General features: G+C 43.0%; 1 protein-coding gene across 4 annotated transcripts in view; it reads right to left on the reverse strand.

Moving 5' to 3' along the window:
• The window catches only part of LOC138970885 (cytosolic carboxypeptidase 2-like), a 99,302-nt gene that overhangs the window by 38,721 nt on the left and 41,687 nt on the right, over positions 1 to 18,894 (reverse strand). For all 4 annotated transcript variants that reach the window (XM_070343461.1, XM_070343460.1, XM_070343458.1 and 1 more), the window contains exons 13-19: positions 17,919 to 18,029; positions 16,950 to 17,119; positions 16,527 to 16,686; positions 14,852 to 14,953; positions 14,316 to 14,441; positions 13,735 to 13,859; positions 5,503 to 5,569 (exon numbers count right to left, since the gene is read on the reverse strand). In XM_070343461.1, the coding sequence (XP_070199562.1) occupies positions 5,503 to 5,569; positions 13,735 to 13,859; positions 14,316 to 14,441; positions 14,852 to 14,953; positions 16,527 to 16,686; positions 16,950 to 17,119; positions 17,919 to 18,029 (861 nt within the window). The remainder of the gene's footprint in view (positions 1 to 5,502; positions 5,570 to 13,734; positions 13,860 to 14,315; positions 14,442 to 14,851; positions 14,954 to 16,526; positions 16,687 to 16,949; positions 17,120 to 17,918; positions 18,030 to 18,894) is intronic.

The following is an 18,894-nucleotide window of genomic DNA, read 5'->3' on the forward strand; positions in this document are numbered from 1 at the left end:
TAAGTCACCTATAGGCCAATATCCCCTGCAACAATTTAGTTATTTAGCTTGACAAAACCATAACATTTAACTGAAATTATGATTTCAGGAATTGTCTATACTGGCATCTTTTTTCAAGACAATTGGTTGCAAAATCATACAAAAGCAAAAGCATGCCCTACTGCGTCAGAAAGCACAACTGACATTCTTGAGTACCATTAACTCAGGTACAGTAATAATGATTATCTCACTGATATGCTGCTTCTGCCGTCAGTCACACTCTTCTTTTCAGCACTCAACTTATCCCAAATTTATATCTAATCCCACAGATAATAACAAAAATAACCTCAAACAAACATCCAAAACACTTGGCCTCAAATATCGGTTATAGCTCTGTTTCACGTGTGTCTCAAATGTACCTACAGCAGTCCCTCTCATGAACGGACACCCTTGGGCCATAGCAAAACTGTCCGTACATTGCAGGTGTCCGGTCACGGGAGGGGTGACCACACCACCCCCTCCCCCATACACACACAGAGACACACAAACAACAGCATTGAGTCTATGCTAATCACTTCTTGTGGCTGCTAAACAATAAACTCCTAATACGTTCTGTAAAAATGATTTGTATGAAAAGTGTTGAAAAGAAGAGATAAAATAAATCCTCAAGGCAGTGAACACACTCACCATGCACTGACATACGAAAGCGGCAGCCACACAAACACAGCACAGAGGAGCGTGTGCAGATGCTTTGCAAGAATAAGCTTGAAAACCAGTTTGAATAAATAGCAGCAGATAGAGCTGCATGTCATAATCATGTAATTTATTTTCATCTTGTCTGGCTTTATTGACTGCATGCCGATCATGTGGCATGGCAGTGACTTTTCACTCTTCAGTCGGAAATACACTGTACATAACACAGCTCTCACTCTCCCTCACTAAATGCTTACCCCAAGCCCTGACAACTGATGCTTGGAAATTGTGTGGAAGAGTACACCTCTCTATTTCTCTCCAATGCTCTTCCTGCTGACATGCAGTGACACCGGACACCCCACCGAGTTTAGCCAGCTACTCCTCCACCCCCCCCCCCCCTCCTCTCTCTCTCTCACTCCCTCCAGCCATGTACTGTTTGGGGCTGTGGCCAGAGAGGTCAGCTCCAACTGTTCACTCAGAGCAAAACCAGTTGACTGTGTCGTAACTTTTGACAAAGCAAGACAACTGAAGGGTTCATAGATTAGGCAACCGACTCACTGGTCAAGGCTGAGGGGAAACACGAGTATCTTGTCAATGAAAGTGGTTACACACAGACACACGATGCTGAGAACTGTGGCCGGTTTTTCACTCTCTTTCGCTCAGGACCTTCATCGACTGTGGTTTCTGTTGTTTACATCCAACAGACAAGAATAAAGAGCACAGTGCAGTTTCATGTTGGCATCTTCGCATGTACTCCACTCCTGACCAAAACTACCCCCGGCCTCCTAATGGGTACAGGTGCACTCAAGTTACCAGTGACTGTCGTCACGCCATTGCGGCTGTGATCTTTGTACCAGAGCCGGACTGCTCTGTTATCGATTTTGTTGTGGTGAAAATTTGCCGATGGTCTGTCCGTACATTGGAGGTATAACCTGCTGTTGGGACCGAAATGAGTGTCCGCGTCCACGTTTTGCAGGTGTCCGTTTAAGGGGGGGCAAATATAGAAGGAAAACACTCCGTGCCGAGCAAATGTGTCCGTACATGTCAGGTGTCCGCTCACGCCGGGGGCCGTACATTGCAGGGACTGCTGTAATTTTAAAAAAATCCACAAACAATATAAAGCCTGAGATGAATTGGCTGGAAAAGTTAGTATACAACAAACTGACCTAAACATACTTGTTTGCAAGTGACAACATTTCATAATATTGGGTAGACACATAAAACGGAATTCATGAAAATTGAAAAGTTGCAAAGCAGTTCTAATGTTTATTTCATTGTTAGTACCAATCTTGCATACAGCTAGAAAACTACATGAAAAAAGTCAAACTTCTGATGAACACTACAAACCTAAACATGTATACTCTTCCAAAAAAGTTAAGGACCACTTTTTTAAACGCACGTCATACAGAAATGACAAGATTGAATGATTTAATGTTTTCTTGATTATTTAAATTGAACAACTGAGGACTGTCTACAAAAAATGTCATTTCAAACATGGCAGCGAAAACAACACTAGAGGTTGTTACTCTAGACAACCCTCTCATTTCAAATTCAGAACAGCAGTGTTTCTTACGACGAAGAACTGCACAATCTTATCCCAGCAGCAATCGCCAGTTAAGCCAGTCCCACTTATCAGTGGTGTGATACCCTACAACGTGAGATGATTTCTCCCTGGACCATCACAGAACCCCCATCAACGATTTCTTTCCAGAACAGCCCCATCTGCAAAGCGCTTTCTATATCACCTCCAGATGCTGATGCGTCCATCAGCAGGATCCAAGAAGATTCGGAACCCACATGTAAACAAGAACTTTAACTTTTTTTGAAGAGTATATGTGCATCAAACGCTCTACCCGATATCATAATGTTTGAAACAAAACGGAGGTATCACATAGATTACAACTGACTTCATTTTCATTACACTGGGGGAAAATCTGCAAAAATAACAAAATATATTTTAAACAAAACAAAAACAAAACATAAAAAAATTTTTTTCCTTAGCTGAGTATGGGGATAAACTGGAACGCTATTTTCAGGAGGAACACTGGCAACACTGACAACAACAAACTCCACTGCCATGAAGCCACACTATGAAACATTAAGCCCAAAATGTGCAGGTCCCACACTGCTGAGTTGAGGAGAAAGCAGGGCTGGCAATACAGGAAGACAGCCACAAGACAGCTAGAGGCATGGTGGAAAGCACAATTCAAGGGGACACCATTTTGCATTGGAGTTGGTACCGCCTACCTACCAAATCAGAGAAACAGGCACAAGGACCACGCTCACTGCGAGTAGTGCTAGGAGGAATAGGGTAGGCTTCAGTATGTCTGCCAAGCCGCCTCTGACCAAAACAGTGCAGTGGGCAAAGGTTCAGTGTTTAACTCAACAAAGCTGTCGCAATCTGTGCATCAACATCTAGTTCTGTGCAACATACAGTTAGTAAGAAACACAAGACAAAGATTTCTGCACCATGTTAACGTCTAGATTTAAAACACAGCGAATCGTTGTCTGGACACATGTCCACTGTTGTGTAAGACTCAAATTGCCCAAGTAGACAACACAACACATCTTCCCCCGAAAGTAAAACATCAAGGAAAAACCCTACAGACAAGTGGTCAGGACTGCTAAAAACACAATTCATTATCTGTCAGATAAAAAAAAAAACATAAACCACATTAGTGAGGGCAAGTGTTAGGTGAAATTTAAAAAAGTTTAGAAACCAACAAGAAACCTACATCAAGTATTTCCTGCAACAGAAAAAAGCACTTAACTACACAAATTTGTTACACAAACAGAAATTAACCCCACCCAAAGAGCAGAGTCATTCTGTTTACAAATTTAATGTATACCCTCTCATCAGGAATTATGTCTTTACATGTACACCTAAGAGGGCGAACTATACAGTATGCACAGCTACTGAACACCAGAGTATGCATAGCTATGTATAGCTACTGGAAGTGCACTTGACACACTGTGCGCAATTAAGTTATAGCCCTGCCTGTGACCTGCATTATCGATACATGCTGTTCTGGTTCAAATCTAAATTCCACATATGATCTGGATATACATTATAACATCCAAGAGCCTCTTGAAAAACAGATTTTAGAGAGTACATTTTATTTATTTATTTATTAAGGAGATTTCTATAGCGCATAACTAAAAGCACTCTGCTAAAAAGATATTTAAAAAAGAGCTGTATACATGTCAACCTCCTTACAACTCATTAATTCTGATGAAATCCAGATTCTCTGGATGAAATCCTGCTAATGTTCCTACCATTCTTAAACCCTTAAACTTGCATTATGCCTTATGAAACTCTCTTACAGTGCTTTGCCTTGCCTAACATCATAAGGATAGCGCATGTTCTATTTCTTCCCGGAGAAACGCAAGCCAGGCGTGGTTTGACCAATCAGAGAAGGTAAGAGTGTGTCATGTCCACCGCTCATGCCAGCGAGGCATTTGACTTCAAACAAGATGACGATTCGCTAACTTATTGACTTATGTAGAAGTCAAGAAGCACAGTATGGACCCCATCATCTAAGTGGTTCTTTAAGAACAAGTACGCAAACACTGTATCATGGTTGTCTTCTCAGAGAAAGTTCGTACGAACGGTGGAGCCAAGTTGAACTGCATTAAGAACAAGAAGGGCAAAGCCCATACGACTCACATGCTTGACCTTGACCTTTACATGACCTTGACCTTCAGGGTCAAGGTCAAATAACTAAACCTAGCAATGACATCATACACTAAGAACTGCTTTACACATTTTTCCTACCAAAATACATGTGACCTTGACCCAAGGTCATCCAAGGTCATGCAACACAAAGCTGTTAATTCAAGACATAGGAAGTACAATGGTGCTTATTGGCTCTTTCTACCATGAGATATGGTCACTTTTAGTGGTTCACTACCTTATTTTGGTTACATTTCATAAGGGTCAAAGTGACCTTGACCTTGATCATATGTGACCAAATGTGTCTCATGATGAAAGCATAACATGTGCCCCACATAATTTTTAAGTTTGAAACAGTTATCTTCCGTAGTTCAGGGTCAAGGTCACTTCAAAATATGTATACAATCCAACTTTGAAGAGCTCCTGTGACCTTGACCTTGAAGCAAGGTAAACCAAACTGGTATCAAAAGATGGGGCTTACTTTGCCCTATATATCATATATAGGTGAGGTATTCAATCTCAAAAACTTCAGAGAAAATGGGAAAAATAGCTGTTTTTTAGACAACATTTATGGCCCCTGCGACCTTGACCTTGAAGCAAGGTCAAGATGCTATGTATGTTTTTCGGCGCCTTGTCATCATACACCATCTTGCCAAATTTGGTACTGATAGACTGAATAGTGTCCAAGAAATATCCAACGTTAAAGTTTTCCGGACGTCCGGACGTCCGGACGGACGGACGGACGACTCGGGTGAGTACATAGACTCACTTTTGCTTCGCATGTGAGTCAAAAATGTCATAGTATGCTGCCATTCAGCAAACTCCCGCTCTACACATTTTTTTTATAAGGTGATGTATACGTAACACAATAAGTGTGGCCACTGCTTAACGGTCCCATCTCTTTCCAAAATGCAGTTATCCATAACCATTCAGTATTCCTCGTCTAGAACTTCAAGAAAGTTGCTCAGCTACTGTGTTGTAACAAGGTTGACATAATATATAGGAAGGTCCCAATCCCAATAGTGAAGGAGAGAAAGTTGACAAGATGAAATCTAGCTTACAACAGAAGTATTACGCCTGTTATAAAACTGTTAACCGCGCTTCAGGCTATATTTGTTGAGTTGTGTTATGTCAGGCTATAATGGTAATGTACTCACCCTCTCCAGGGTGTACTGCAGGTGTAGTGGTGGTCCATCCGATACAGAGCTGTCAGATCCCCCGTCACTGCACAAACATAATGGTATCCATCAAACACACTTCTACAATCAACAGTGGCTGCTGCAGAAAAATATCATGATTCTTGTGTCAAATGCAAAACTCAATTTCATTATTTGCTCCACAAACCAGGTTTTGTTATGTTCGCCTCACAAAAACAAACCGAAGACTTGAACAAAATGCACCAATCTTTGTCGAACACAGCCCTTGAAACCAAATTTACACCACAATGTAAAATCATATGTCTATAGTGGTGTCAGGGACTCCTTGAAAGGATCACACGTATGTCATCAGATACATGTACTTTACCAAACCACACTGATTCACAGTTAGTAGCATTCCTCTACTCTGTAACTATTATAACATACTGTTACAAATCAAAATTAGTTGAGTAGTCTCAATATTACAGTTTATACACCATAATGCAACAGCAATACAAAAAGATTAATGAAAACATGCAGAAAGAAAAATTATAAAGGCGTTTCAAATCCATGGCCACTGTAGATCACATTCTCTACTTTTTGATTAACAACAACATTTTGAATTTAAGATGTTCTTATGTAAGCTATTTTATCTGAGCTCATTCATGTAAATTCATCTGTAACATGCTGTGCCCATTCATTTCACCTTTTTAAATCCACAAGATGTATTTGTGTGAATCACATTAGCCAGTGTCAGGAAGGGGGAATGGGTGTGTGTGTGTGTGTGTGTGTGTGGGGGGGGGGGGGGGGGAACTGAGGAAATGCTTAGGACAGCCATAATCAAAAATTTTAGTGTAAATTTTCATTTGATTAATATACTTACCCAAATCTCATAAATAGCAATTTACTTCCGTTAAGTGCTTAAACGTTGAACACGCTTCCCTGGTAACACAAGGGAAGCCACTCCCCTAAAGAAAAATCACATAAACAGTCACTAGACCACGTGATACCTCAGGGTAGGCTCCCCTTATCGCCACGTGACACGCGGCCGCCATCTTCAATTCACTTCTTGACAAGCCTGAGCAAGTCTGAAAGCGGGGTAGGTGGGAGGGCATTTGATATGAGATTTGGGTAAGTATATTAATCAAATGAAAATTTACACTAAAATTTTTGATTAAATTACATATTACTTCCCCAAATCTCATAAATAGCAGATTGCTACTTAAGGAGGTGGGATCATAAAACATGAATATAAGCAGACAGACAACTCACCCTAAGTTCTGGGTAGAGCCTGCCCGGCAACCACGACCGCAGGTAGGACGTTGCATCCATAAGGACGAGTGCCAGAGACGTCCCTCAAATAGTAATTCAGGAAGACGTCTTCTGATCTCCAGTAAGCGGCGCCCAAGACCTCAGATAGCCGCCTGGATTTGAAGACAGCGAGAGATGAGGCCCAAGCACGGGTCTCATGAGTCCTCGCCGAGGAGAGAGGAAGGATGAACTGAGAAGAACGCCCACCATCATTCTGCTGCCACCACACATAGGCTTGTCTAATGAGAGTGGAAGCCCATTTTGCTAAAGTGACTTTGGCAATGTCTTTGTGTCTAGCTGTGTTCGTGGAGATGAATAACAGCTTCTGACTACTAGCCCGAATGGGGCTTGTACGAGATAAGTAAGTCGTTAGCGCACGAACCGGACAGTTCATAAGATCTGGATCGTTTGGAGCTAATATATTAGACAGTGGATGAACTGTGATCACTGGTGATTGCTGATCTGGTCTCTGATTTAGAAAATCTGGTCGAAAATTAAGCGAGACGAAACCGTCTGCTTGAAACGAAATGTCTTTCTGCAGGCCAGATAAAGAATGTACCTCGCTACCGCGTCTGGCTGAAGCTAACAACAGTAACATTAATGTCTTGCGGGTTAGATTTGGTAAGCTTGCAGCATGCAAAGGCTCAAAGTCTGACGATCTCAAAAATTCAAGAACAAGAAAGAGATCCCAAGCCGGTACTGGTTGTTTGTTTTAATATCTGCAATCGAGGCGCCTTTCAGCACTGAAGCTATTGGACCGCCAAGATTGATAACATGCCCTAACTGTCGTAATGTTGAAGATATAACTGATCTTCTAACCTTAAGGGAGGATGCAGAACAACCTTGTGAAGACAACCAAGCCAAATGATTAGCGACATGCATGGACCTAGGCGCTACTGGGTTGACGTTGTTTAACTGACACCAAGTATTCCAAGCTTTCTAGTGAGAGGAATAAACCGAATTTGTGGAAGCTCTGTGAGCTTTCTGAATCAACGAAACAGTGATGTCTGAAGCACCTGCGTGCAGAAGAGAATTTCTCACAACATCCACCCGTGAAGAAGCAGAGACTGCGGATTTCCGTGAGGAATGCCTGTTCTTGGTTGTAGAAGCTCTCCCTTTACGAGATTGAGAGGGACGGGAGAGCCCCGAGACAGACGTAGTAGGTCCGGATCCAGTGTTGGCTTGTCCATTTCTGATTAAGTCTTGGAGTTTGTCCACTCTCCTGAGAGAGGGCCGAACGGTCCAGGCTACTGTGTTGAATCTCATGCCCAGGTAAGAAAACTCCTGAGCGGGAGTGAGATCCGACTTGGTCTGATTGACTGCAAAACCCATATCCAATGCGAGGCGCAGGACGACATGAGTGTGAGAAAGGCAAAGATCTCGAGCCTGATGCAGAATCAGCCAATCGTCGAGGTACGCCCAAAGACGTACCCCCTTCTGCCGAATAAGAGCACAAATCTATCGAACACCCATTGTGAAGATCCATGGTGCTAAGGATAGGCCGAAGGGCAGGGCCCGAAACTAGTATGCCTTGTTTCTCCACCGAAACCTCAACCACTTCCTGTCGCAAGGATGGATGAGAAGATGAAAAACGCGTCTAAGAGGTCGATGGAGGTGACCCAATCGCCCGGGCGAAAGGTGTCCCTGACCGTAGCTGGTGTTTTCATGGTAAAGCGTATGTCCCTTAGGCGTTCAGAGAGGAAAGTTCCAGAACTGGGCGCCACCCCCCTGAGGCCTTGGGTACCACGAAAATCCGGTTGAAAAATCCGGGGGAGGAATGATCTAATACTACCTCCACCGCTTGCTTCCGTAAAAGGGCCAGAATCTCGGCATCTATGACCATGACTGATTCCTTGTTGGCCGGAAAAGAAAAGTGAGGGAGAACTCTGGTAAGAGGAGCCTTTTCCTCTTTCCAGAGAAGCCGGAACCCCGATCTGACTATCCCTACGATCCAATTGTTGGTTACGTTCTGCATCCAAAATACGATCGCCCGAGACGGACCGCCCACCATCACGGGGATGGCGGCTGCAGGGATAATCAGATCAGGGGGGAATCACTGGGGGTTGGGATTTCGCCCAGACCCCCGAGACTTGCCAAAGGAAGGCTTCTTATTGCCAGAAGAAGCACCCCTTCCACGACCTCGAGAGGAACCAGAGTTTTGCTTAAAGCTACCTTTAACCGCAGGGGCCATGTAGGTAGCAGAGTCGGATTGTATGGTATGACTAGCGGAGCGTTGAGTGTATCTGGCAAACTCCAAATCCTTTGCCTCTTGGGTCTCTTTGTGAAGAGCATCAAGAGCCAAAGGACCAAAGAGCGCCTCCTCCGTGAAGGGAGATGTGCGCAAAGAGTCAATAGTTCGCCGATCCTGCAGTCTGGACTCGGAGAGGAAGTTATCCCTTCGAGTAAAAACTGCATGAGCGTAGAGCCGTGCTGATGACGCCATTTGTTGCGCCGAAACTTTAGCCAATGCCGACAAAAGAGCCGCCACATCCTGTTCGCTTGCATCTTGCCTGAACTCAAATGGTTCTAGGGAAGAAGTAAGCGCCCGCGTCAAAGAACGCAGCAGCGTATCCGAGAGGGATGCAAGTTCCAGTGCAGATCTGCCTGTTTCCTCTAACCCCAGAAGAGAAGATTCAGTGTAAGGAAACGCTTTATCCTTCTTGAAATGCTCAAAACGCAGGAAGTCAACAGCTGGAGTCACCGGAAGTGGAGCCCGAGGTAGGGCAAAAGTTTGAATCAACCCGCGATTGGACTGTTTCAACACTAACTTCCTGTGTGTGGCATGGCGAAACACAGAAGCCTGCTGCTCTGTGGCCAGCCATGAATCCACTGAAGGAGGAACCTGTCCATGCGCCACCAGAAGTGGCACTGGGCGAAGAGGAATGTTACTACCCAGCGGTGGGTGAGTAGCCAAAACTTTCGCCATTTCATAAGCCACCAAGGGAGATTCTGAGAAACGAAACCCCGAGGCGACAGGTTGCGATGGTAAAAAATCGTCAACCGCTGATTTAGGAGGAGCAGAATCGTCTACAGCTGCGACCACTCCCTCCGGAAAATACCGTGAGGTCACCTCTGCTGCAAGAGCAAGAGCCTGGATAAACCTTGCCGGTAACCGGAAAACTTCCTCATCCTGTTCGGATTTAGTACTTCCGTAAACAGACGAAGAGTCTTGCGCAAAAGCGCTTCCTTCCGGTAAGAAACCGCGTTCAGTACACTCAGTATTACTGGCAGCGGTAACCGGAACCGAGCGAGGTCGATCACCGGAAGTGACCGCCTCTCGAGACATCTGGCCAATGTCCTCTTCCGGTTCCGCACGCGGACCGGAAGATGCCTGTGCTATCGACGAAGCGTTATGTAGAATACGCTCGCGACGCACCCCCAGTGGGGTGGCACAAGAAACGTCCGCAAGAAAGGAAGGTGTACCCGCTATTGGACGCTCTTGTAAGACACGATTGTCACCCACTGTCGCGGAACGACAGCTGACTTCCTGTGCCTGACCAGACATACCTTGAAGGTGAGGGACACCTGAAGCCAGTTCCGGATACGAGCATGGCCACTCGTACCGACCGGAAGCTGGAGACTCAACCGAGACGTCGGCCGACGTAACGGTAGCTGAAGGTGTACGCAATTTAGCCAAAGATTGCACACCACCAACTCTAGAAGGAAGAATGGACGTAACACGACTAGCCGCTCTCCTTTCCTCAGCAAAAATGTCTTTAAGCTGACCAGCAAAGGAATGAAAAAAATCCATCATTTGCTCCTTGTCTAACGGAGCTTTGTCTGCCGGTTCAATGCTAAGTACAGGAGCGGCAGAATCAACAAGAGACTCAGCAGGAGGATCAATAACAACACTAAATGAAGTATCATTGATAGGGTCCGTGACATGAACAGTAGGATTGGCTTTCGTTTTCTTAGCTGACCGCTTTGAAGAAGAATCTGAACTCGCTGATGCAGACGCACGTTTCTTGTGTTCTTTGTCAGACATGTTGACCGAAAAAGTTGTAACAAACAATTTCTACAACAGAAAACGCTAGCCACAATACGAATAGAAAGGTCTCACCCGAACGTAGAGAAAACCAGGGAAAAACTCAGCTTCAAAAAAGCTGAAACGGCCACAAAAGGCCGGAGCGTGAACCAACACGTCTGAGCAGCTCAGGCGTTGGAAGAGAAGTGAATTGAAGATGGCGGCCGCGTGTCACGTGGCGATAAGGGGAGCCTACCCTGAGGTATCACGTGGTCTAGTGACTGTTTATGTGATTTTTCTTTAGGGGAGTGGCTTCCCTTGTGTTACCAGGGAAGCGTGTTCAACGTTTAAGCACTTAACGGAAGTAAATTGCTATTTATGAGATTTGGGGAAGTAATATGTAATTTAATCCAAAAAACAGATAGACTGCTAACGTTCCAAAATTCAGAATCATAAAACAAGAATTGTAGGTTATTGGAATGTTTAATTATTGAGAAAACAAACCGTTACAAGCAGACAGACAGAAATACACTTATTATACAAAAAATGATGAAACTCGCTAAACTTGCCGCGATTTTACGATAAGTTCATTATTTGTATCATAAGTGTTTGTCTGTCTGCTTAACAGACCACTGGGCCATGGATGTACTGTAGATGTAACGTTTTGTTTTGTCAATAACTAAATGTTCCAATAACCTACAATTCTAGTTTTTTGCTTCGAACAGCTATTGTCATGCATGTATGGTCAAATATACATCATAGTATGCACAACAACAATGATAACAGACATAACATTCACTGTTGAAGGGAATAGCCTCATAATCTACAGAGAGATGTCTGCTCGATCTTGACTACTTCCCTCCAACTATTGATTAATAAATTGAAACGGACGTGATAGAACTAACCTAAGTGTGATCTGCGACAGTCAACTATGTACATATACTGATGTCTAGAAACCACAGAGTAGACAATCATTGTGCGTTGTAATATCCTTGACTGTTTCAAATATATTATCTTCTCAACATGTTCCTTGCACTAGACGTGTCATTTCCCCATTCACTCTTCCTTTGGATCAGCATCGCATGACACAACCCAAAATCAGGGTCCCCACTGGTTTTTAGAAACAAAATTCCATGACTTTTCCATGACTTTCCATGAGCCTCAATAACATTTTCCATGACTAGATCCACAGGTCGCCATTTCCGAACATGCAAACTGTTTACGTCTTGTCACTGCCAGTTTTGATACTGGCTTGCTTTGCACTGAATTTGAGTCAGTTTCTACGCAGTGTCTCTTCGACAAGCAAGTCAAGCATTTGCTACGCAGTCAGATTATCGGTAATGTTTGCTGGTCCTGTCATTTCGGGGTCGGCCCGCTATTGCGCGGGTCCGCTATTGCGCGAGTCTGCTATTGCGGGGATTAGGGTTAGGGTTAGACCCGCGCAATAGCGGCCCCGCGCAATAGCGGACCCGCGCAATAGCGGCCCAGCCCCGTCATTTCACTAAACTGGACCAGCCACTGTTTGTATCCATCTGCACTTTCGTAAATTCCGTTTCGTAACCGTCACTGTGACTTGACGAACTGTCATTTTTTTCACCGCAATACACAGTTCATTGCGAAGATCTTCCTCGGTAATTCGTTCCAATTCAGCATACTTTTTGTTGTCAAGAAACAACTCGAAAGAAAGTTTCAAATTCATCATCCTCCATCTTGCTTGTCGAAGCGCTAAAGTACTTTATCGATGCAAAAACAAAAGCAGAAAACTTCGACGAAACCGACTCAAATGCAGCGCAGACGACACGACGAGATAACGGAAGGAAGTGAGCCTCGCTTTGGCTCAAGTGCCGTTAAAAATACCGTTATTCTCGTATGCAAATACGAACGAGAAGTTGGTCATACGAACAAGCCTTGTGCTGGCGACGCAAATCGCTGCTGGCTGGCAAAGGGGAGGGAATGGCTGGGCAACGAAAATCGCCGCTGGCGTGCTAAAGGTTAATTTTTCTTTCTTTCTTATTTTTGTTAAATTCCATGACTTTCCATGACTTGAATTGAAATTCCATGACTTTCCAGGCCTGGAAAATTAAAAATCAAATTCCATGACTTTCCAGGTTTTCCATGACCTGTACGAACCCTGCAAAATGGATGCTCTGTGTAAACACCTTAAATCCCTTTTTGATATACATGAAGTGCCCACAAGACCCAGCTACAAAAAACAAAAACAAACCCAACAACATAAATTAAGTGCTCTGTGAAAAAGATGTAAATTTCATTGTGGGACCACCTGTGAATTATCAAGTCATGCAAGTCATGCAATTATCAAGTCATGCAAGTCATCAATGCTCATGTGAACCTTACCCTTCCCACTTTTTCCGATCTTTTCTGGTTTGTCAAGACATACAGGCATAAGTGATAAAGGCAACAGTTCACGATGCAACTAATATTCCAAGACATGCCCTTCAAACTTGAACAAAATAATGTTTCATACCACAAGTCTGAACAAATAACTTCAATTAGTAACACATATTTTACAACTTGCCTACTTCAAACTGAAACTGAAAGTGAAAACAATCCACACATGAATTGTACAATTTGAAAATGTTTAATGGCAAATGCTGAAGGCTACAAATAAAATCAAGAACTCGAAATGTTAAAATCTGTATTTAAACAATTATGTACAAGTCTCTCTAACTCTAAGGGAAATGGTATAGAACACTTAAATAAATTTGTATCAAACAAATAACAAATATCTAAAAAAAAAATTGACACAGTTTGTTAGTACCAGGAACGTTTACTGATCTTTTACCACAGAGGATCAAATTCACAACTTGATAGCCTTCAGTTGTAACTAATGAGGCTCATAGATGTTTCAGGATCAGCACACTCCCGAGGTATTTGCTTCCAACAACTGAGGCGAACATTTGAAAACATTTACACCTCAGATTTACAAATACAACATGCATAAGTAAATATTCCCATACCTGGTTTCCATCTCAGAGGCATAGTCGGACAGGTTGATGTCTCCAGGGGTGGCGGTTGCACGGCCAAATCGAGCCATAATCTCCATTTTCATACGGTTCTCCAGGTCACCCATCAGATTGACATACTGACGAAAAGACAAGCAAATTAACACATTCATGGAAATTGAGAATGCATATGAGACTCAAACAAAATTGAACAAGACCCTAAAAAACAGGACATTTTTCATCATGTGTTTCTGATTTCCACTGATATGTTTTTGCACAAGTGGATTTGTACGTGTATGACCGTTTTTACCCCGCCATTCAGGCAGCATACGCCGATTTTGGATCTTTTCCATGCGCACTTGGTCTTGTGCTTGCGTGTACACACAAAGGAGGATAAGGCACTAGCAGGTCTGCACATAAGTTGACCTGGGAGATTGTAAAAATCTCTACCCTTAACCCACCAGGCGGCCGTGGATGGGATTTGAACTCACGACCTTCCGATTAGGAGGCCAATGTCTTATCCACTACGCCTGTGTAATATTTGAAATAATAGCAATAATACTCTTTCATACCACACATCGTCTCTCTTTGCTCACCTTGCTGTTGTCAGGGTCACAGTAGTCAAGCAGTGTGTCACAGAAGTGATATCCCAGGGACTCATAGTCTGCAACGCTGAAGTGGAACCCCTTCTTCTTGCCCATTGTTGACCCGCAGAATGTGGCCTGCAAACAAGGCATCATGTATCAGTGGCTGTCCACAGAATGAATTGTGATCAAATTACTTCTTCAAAGTTTTATTTCACCTACATAACGCAAAATCTCAAACCTTGTGATTCATATGCTTTCTTAGTTTTAGCTCTTTATTCTTTTCTTTTATCTTTTTCTGTTTTTCCAGTTATACTCTACATTTAGTTATCTCAAAAACAGATGTAAACACAAAAACAAATGGGAAGAAAAAAGTTGGAATACTACCATTCTGCACTGCTACATTCGAAACTCACTCTTCTTCTTAACTTTTAGTCCAGTACCCAGAACAAGGATGCATGACATCATTTTCATTACGAAGCTGGCAAAGAAAATACAACTTGTGTTGAAGATGAGAGAATGAAGCGGTATTGCTACAATCATGCTACCTCCATGGTGTAGCTGTTCATGATGCCCATGTTCCACATGACGATTCTCCCTGTGCCCTCTTTGCTCTTCTGTACCTTGAACTTGCAGGCATCGTACGAGAACTGAAAAAAAATCGCAGACAAACTTTAATCATTATGGTGATACTGAGATGCTTAGCTAGAAAGCAAATAGGGTCAAGTATTACACAGTGTCTCTGTACTGTACTCTTAGAGACAAGTAATTTGCTGGGTATAAATACTGAAAGAAAGCATGATGTTCCATTGATAAAATCAAAGTTTCCTGTTCTGCTTTAGTGCCGTCAATCAAAATTTTCCATGTCTTAATGGGCATTATCTTTCCTGATGTCTTGTACATGTTTTTAAGACTGTGTTAAAACAATGATGTTCTATTCATTTCATCAAGAAAACTGTTTATTCAGAAAAAGATCTTCAAGTCATTCAGGATAAAACTGCAACCGAGACTTGAGAAGGCAAAGTACACAGAAGCGTTTCATGATCACATAAGGTTCAAGAGTATGTGTGCACACAAGCTGATCTTTTCCTTGTTAAGTTTGCTGCATTAAGTTAAGGGAAACAAGACCAAGAGAACTCACTCTGTCTGGGGCAAGCTGATCTTTTCCTTGTTAAGTTTGCTGCATTAAGTGAAGGGCAACAAGACAAAGAGAACTCACTTTGTCTGGGGCAAGCTGATCTTTTTCTTGTTAAGTTTGCTGCATTAAGTCAAGGGCAACAAGACAAAGAGAACTCACTCTGTCTGGGGCAAGCTGATCTTTTCCTTGTTAAGTTTGCTGCATTAAGTTAAGGGAAACAAGACAAAGAGAACTCACTCTGTCTGGGGCAAGCTGATCTTTTCCTTGTTAAGTTTGCTGCATTAAGTTAAGGGAAACAAGACAAAGACAGCTCACTCTGTCTGGGGCAAGCTGATCTTTTCCTTGTTAAGTTTGCTGCATTAATGTCAAGGGCAACAAGACAAAGAGAACTCACTTTGTCTGGGGCAAGCTGATCTTTCCCTTGTTAAGTTTGCTGCATTAAGTTAAGGGCAACAAGACAAAGAGAACTCACTTTGTCTGGGGCAAGCTGATCTTTTCCTTGTTAAGTTTGCTGCATTAAGTGAAGGGCAACAAGACAAAGAGAACTCACTGTCTGGGGCAAGCTGATCTTTTCCTTGTTAAGTTTGCTGCATTAAGTTAAGGGAAACAAGACAAAGAGAACTCACTCTGTCTGGGGCAAGCTGATCTTTTCCTTGTTAAGTTTGCTGCATTAAGTCAAGGGCAACAAGACAAAGAGAACTCACTTTGTCTGGGGCAAGCTGATCTTTTCCTTGTTAAGTTTGCTGCATTAAGTCAAAGGCAACAAGACAAAGAGAACTCACTTTGTCTGGGGCAAGCTGATCTTTTCCTTGTTAAGTTTGCTGCATTAAGTGAAGGGCAACAAGACAAAGAGAACTCGCTCTGTCTGGGGCAAGCTGATCTTTTCCTTGTTAAGTTTGCTGCATTAAGTTAAGGGAAACAAGACAAAGAGAACTCACTCTGTCTGGGGCAAGCTGATCTTTTCCTTGTTAAGTTTGCTGCATTAAGTGAAGGGCAACAAGACAAAGAGAACTCACTCTGTCTGGGGCAAGCTGATCTTTTCCTTGCTGCATTAAGTGAAGGGCAACAAGACAAAGAGAACTCACTCTGTCTGGGGCATTTTTGTTGAGCATGCAGGGAAAGACGCGCTCGTGAAGGCGTTTGTTAGTGTTGAGTTTATTCTCGCAGCCGTAGATGAACACATTCTGACGACGACTGTGGCCATGGAGATCGCAATACACAATGATGTCACGCTCCTGAACTAGCCTGCAGTCAAATAGAAACAAACACTGACATTCCCATTGCCTTCAGCTGTGTGTGCAAGGGCACTCAACTGACAGATCAAGTCCAGTCTCTAGGACATAAAGTTCAGTTATTAGACGGACGGACAGGCAGAAAGAAAGACGGACTAAGAAACTGAAATAAACAGTGACAGTAGAAAGACAAGAAAATACAAAATACATACACTGGCAGGTACTAAGACAAATAAATAAGGACAAAAAGTAGCAAAAACAGAGTGAAACACTGACTTGCGAATCATGTTCTTGGTGTGCCAGACAGAAGGGTAGGAGTCTTTGAGCACCGTCTTGTAGTTCCTGTTGAGGTCCCGGCCTGCCAGGGAGCACCGGTAGTTGCCCACGATCACTCCATCCGGGTTGAGCATGGGAACAATCTTGAAGATGAATGTATCTCGCAGCAACTGGTTAGCAAAACAAAAACAATGAAACAAGCTAATCGAGATACTGAGCAGCTCTGTTCTGTGAAGCTGCATTCATTTCAGGATGACCTCTATTTCACTCAAAACAAGCGTCTCTCAAATGTGATTATGATGCATCATTTGGAGACAGAAAATATTGCTCACACTTACTTCCTATTTGGGTGGTTCCTTAAAGCTGTGTTCCATTTTGTGACATGCACGTTTACTCATTTAAATGGTTGTGATTTACGTTAATGGGCACTATACTGTATTCTCATGATTTCTGTCGGTGACCCTCCAGTCAATGAATGATACAAAGAATTGAAAAAGGCACATCTAATATTTGCTGTCTTTGAACATAATTTCTTGGTATGAAAAATCCATGTCACAATTCTTTCGCTTCCATATTACGTGAGATATGTCCGTTTAAATTCTTGTAATGAGCCAACTTAACAAATCCATCAGTGCATTAGTTCCTTATTCTTTCCCTGCAGGACAAGGAAGTATTTGGAAATGCCATTTGTTAAGGAAATCAAGTTCAAAGATTAAAAGTACTAAATTGCAGAAATAAAATATCGCCACATAACATGGTTTTGGCTGGTAAACAGCTTTATAGAATGACCCATTTTTATATACACAATCCAGATCAGGCAGCCTAACTGTGTGGACTAGCAAAGAGTAAATGATGGTTGTGAGAAGTGACAGATTTTGAGATCGCCAGTCGGGCGGGTGGACCAGGTACTTGAACTCGCTCGACAGGATTTCTACCCGCCCGACCGAAGGTACATCCCTGGAAACATACCTTGGCATCAGCAGAGCTGCCTGTGAGGTAGTCAAGGAAACCTTTCATCATCCAGCTGGAGTTGCTCTCCCCTGGGTGCACACGTGATGTCACCACCACCGCCTTCTTGTGCTGCAACACACACACCAACCAGTCTCAGACCTGCCAACCCTTGGCAAGCCACAAGTCTAGCAATCTAGAATTGTATGGAATTTCAGCATAGCAAATGGTGTTTAAATCATTTTCTAAAATGTATTCCCACATCTGCATCTATGCCATCTTGCTCAAAACTAGATATTGTCATGAGAATTGCAGGAACATAAAATGCCCTTTAGAGAGTATCTGGCGTGCCCCTTTCCAGTGTAGACGATGTTTAATGACCCATTTTGTGACCACTACACGGAGTGGGAAGCAAAAATGAGTACCCGGACTCACAAAAAAGAGGGAACTGTTGCATACTTGTGATTGTTTGTTTTATTTAAGCGTATAAATCTTTAGATTGGCGCAGCAATTGATCTTAAAACGTAGCATACTACACTGAAAGCGTAGCAGTTGGCAGCTCTGAAGTCTGGATCATCAGCAACATTCACCATGAAAAACACTTCTCATAACAAAACCACTCCATGCAGATTTTTCACATTTTCCTTGACCCCAACGAATCAAAGGAGATGTGCTGTGCTGACATTTCAACTGCATGGTGTTATACTTACAAAACTGTTATGGAGACTAAGCTTGTATATATAGATTCTGGTGCATGACTCTTGGTGAGAAGTAAACGCCCACCCCCCACATCACACAAGATTTCCTTCGTGGTTTTCTTGCAGAATTCCTTGCGTGTATGTGTATGTGTGTGTGTGTGTGTGTGTGCCCAATAAACATGCCAGAACTGGGCCATTGCTGGCTTTTTGCTGGCAAGTTTGGTAAAGCTGGCCATAAAAAAACCAACACTGGGCCAATTATGGTTTGCCAACAAAGGCCCAGTTATGGCTTGCCATCA

This window comes from Littorina saxatilis, linkage group LG7 (assembly GCF_037325665.1).
Source record: "Littorina saxatilis isolate snail1 linkage group LG7, US_GU_Lsax_2.0, whole genome shotgun sequence".
Classification (NCBI taxonomy): Eukaryota; Metazoa; Mollusca; class Gastropoda; order Littorinimorpha; family Littorinidae; genus Littorina; species Littorina saxatilis.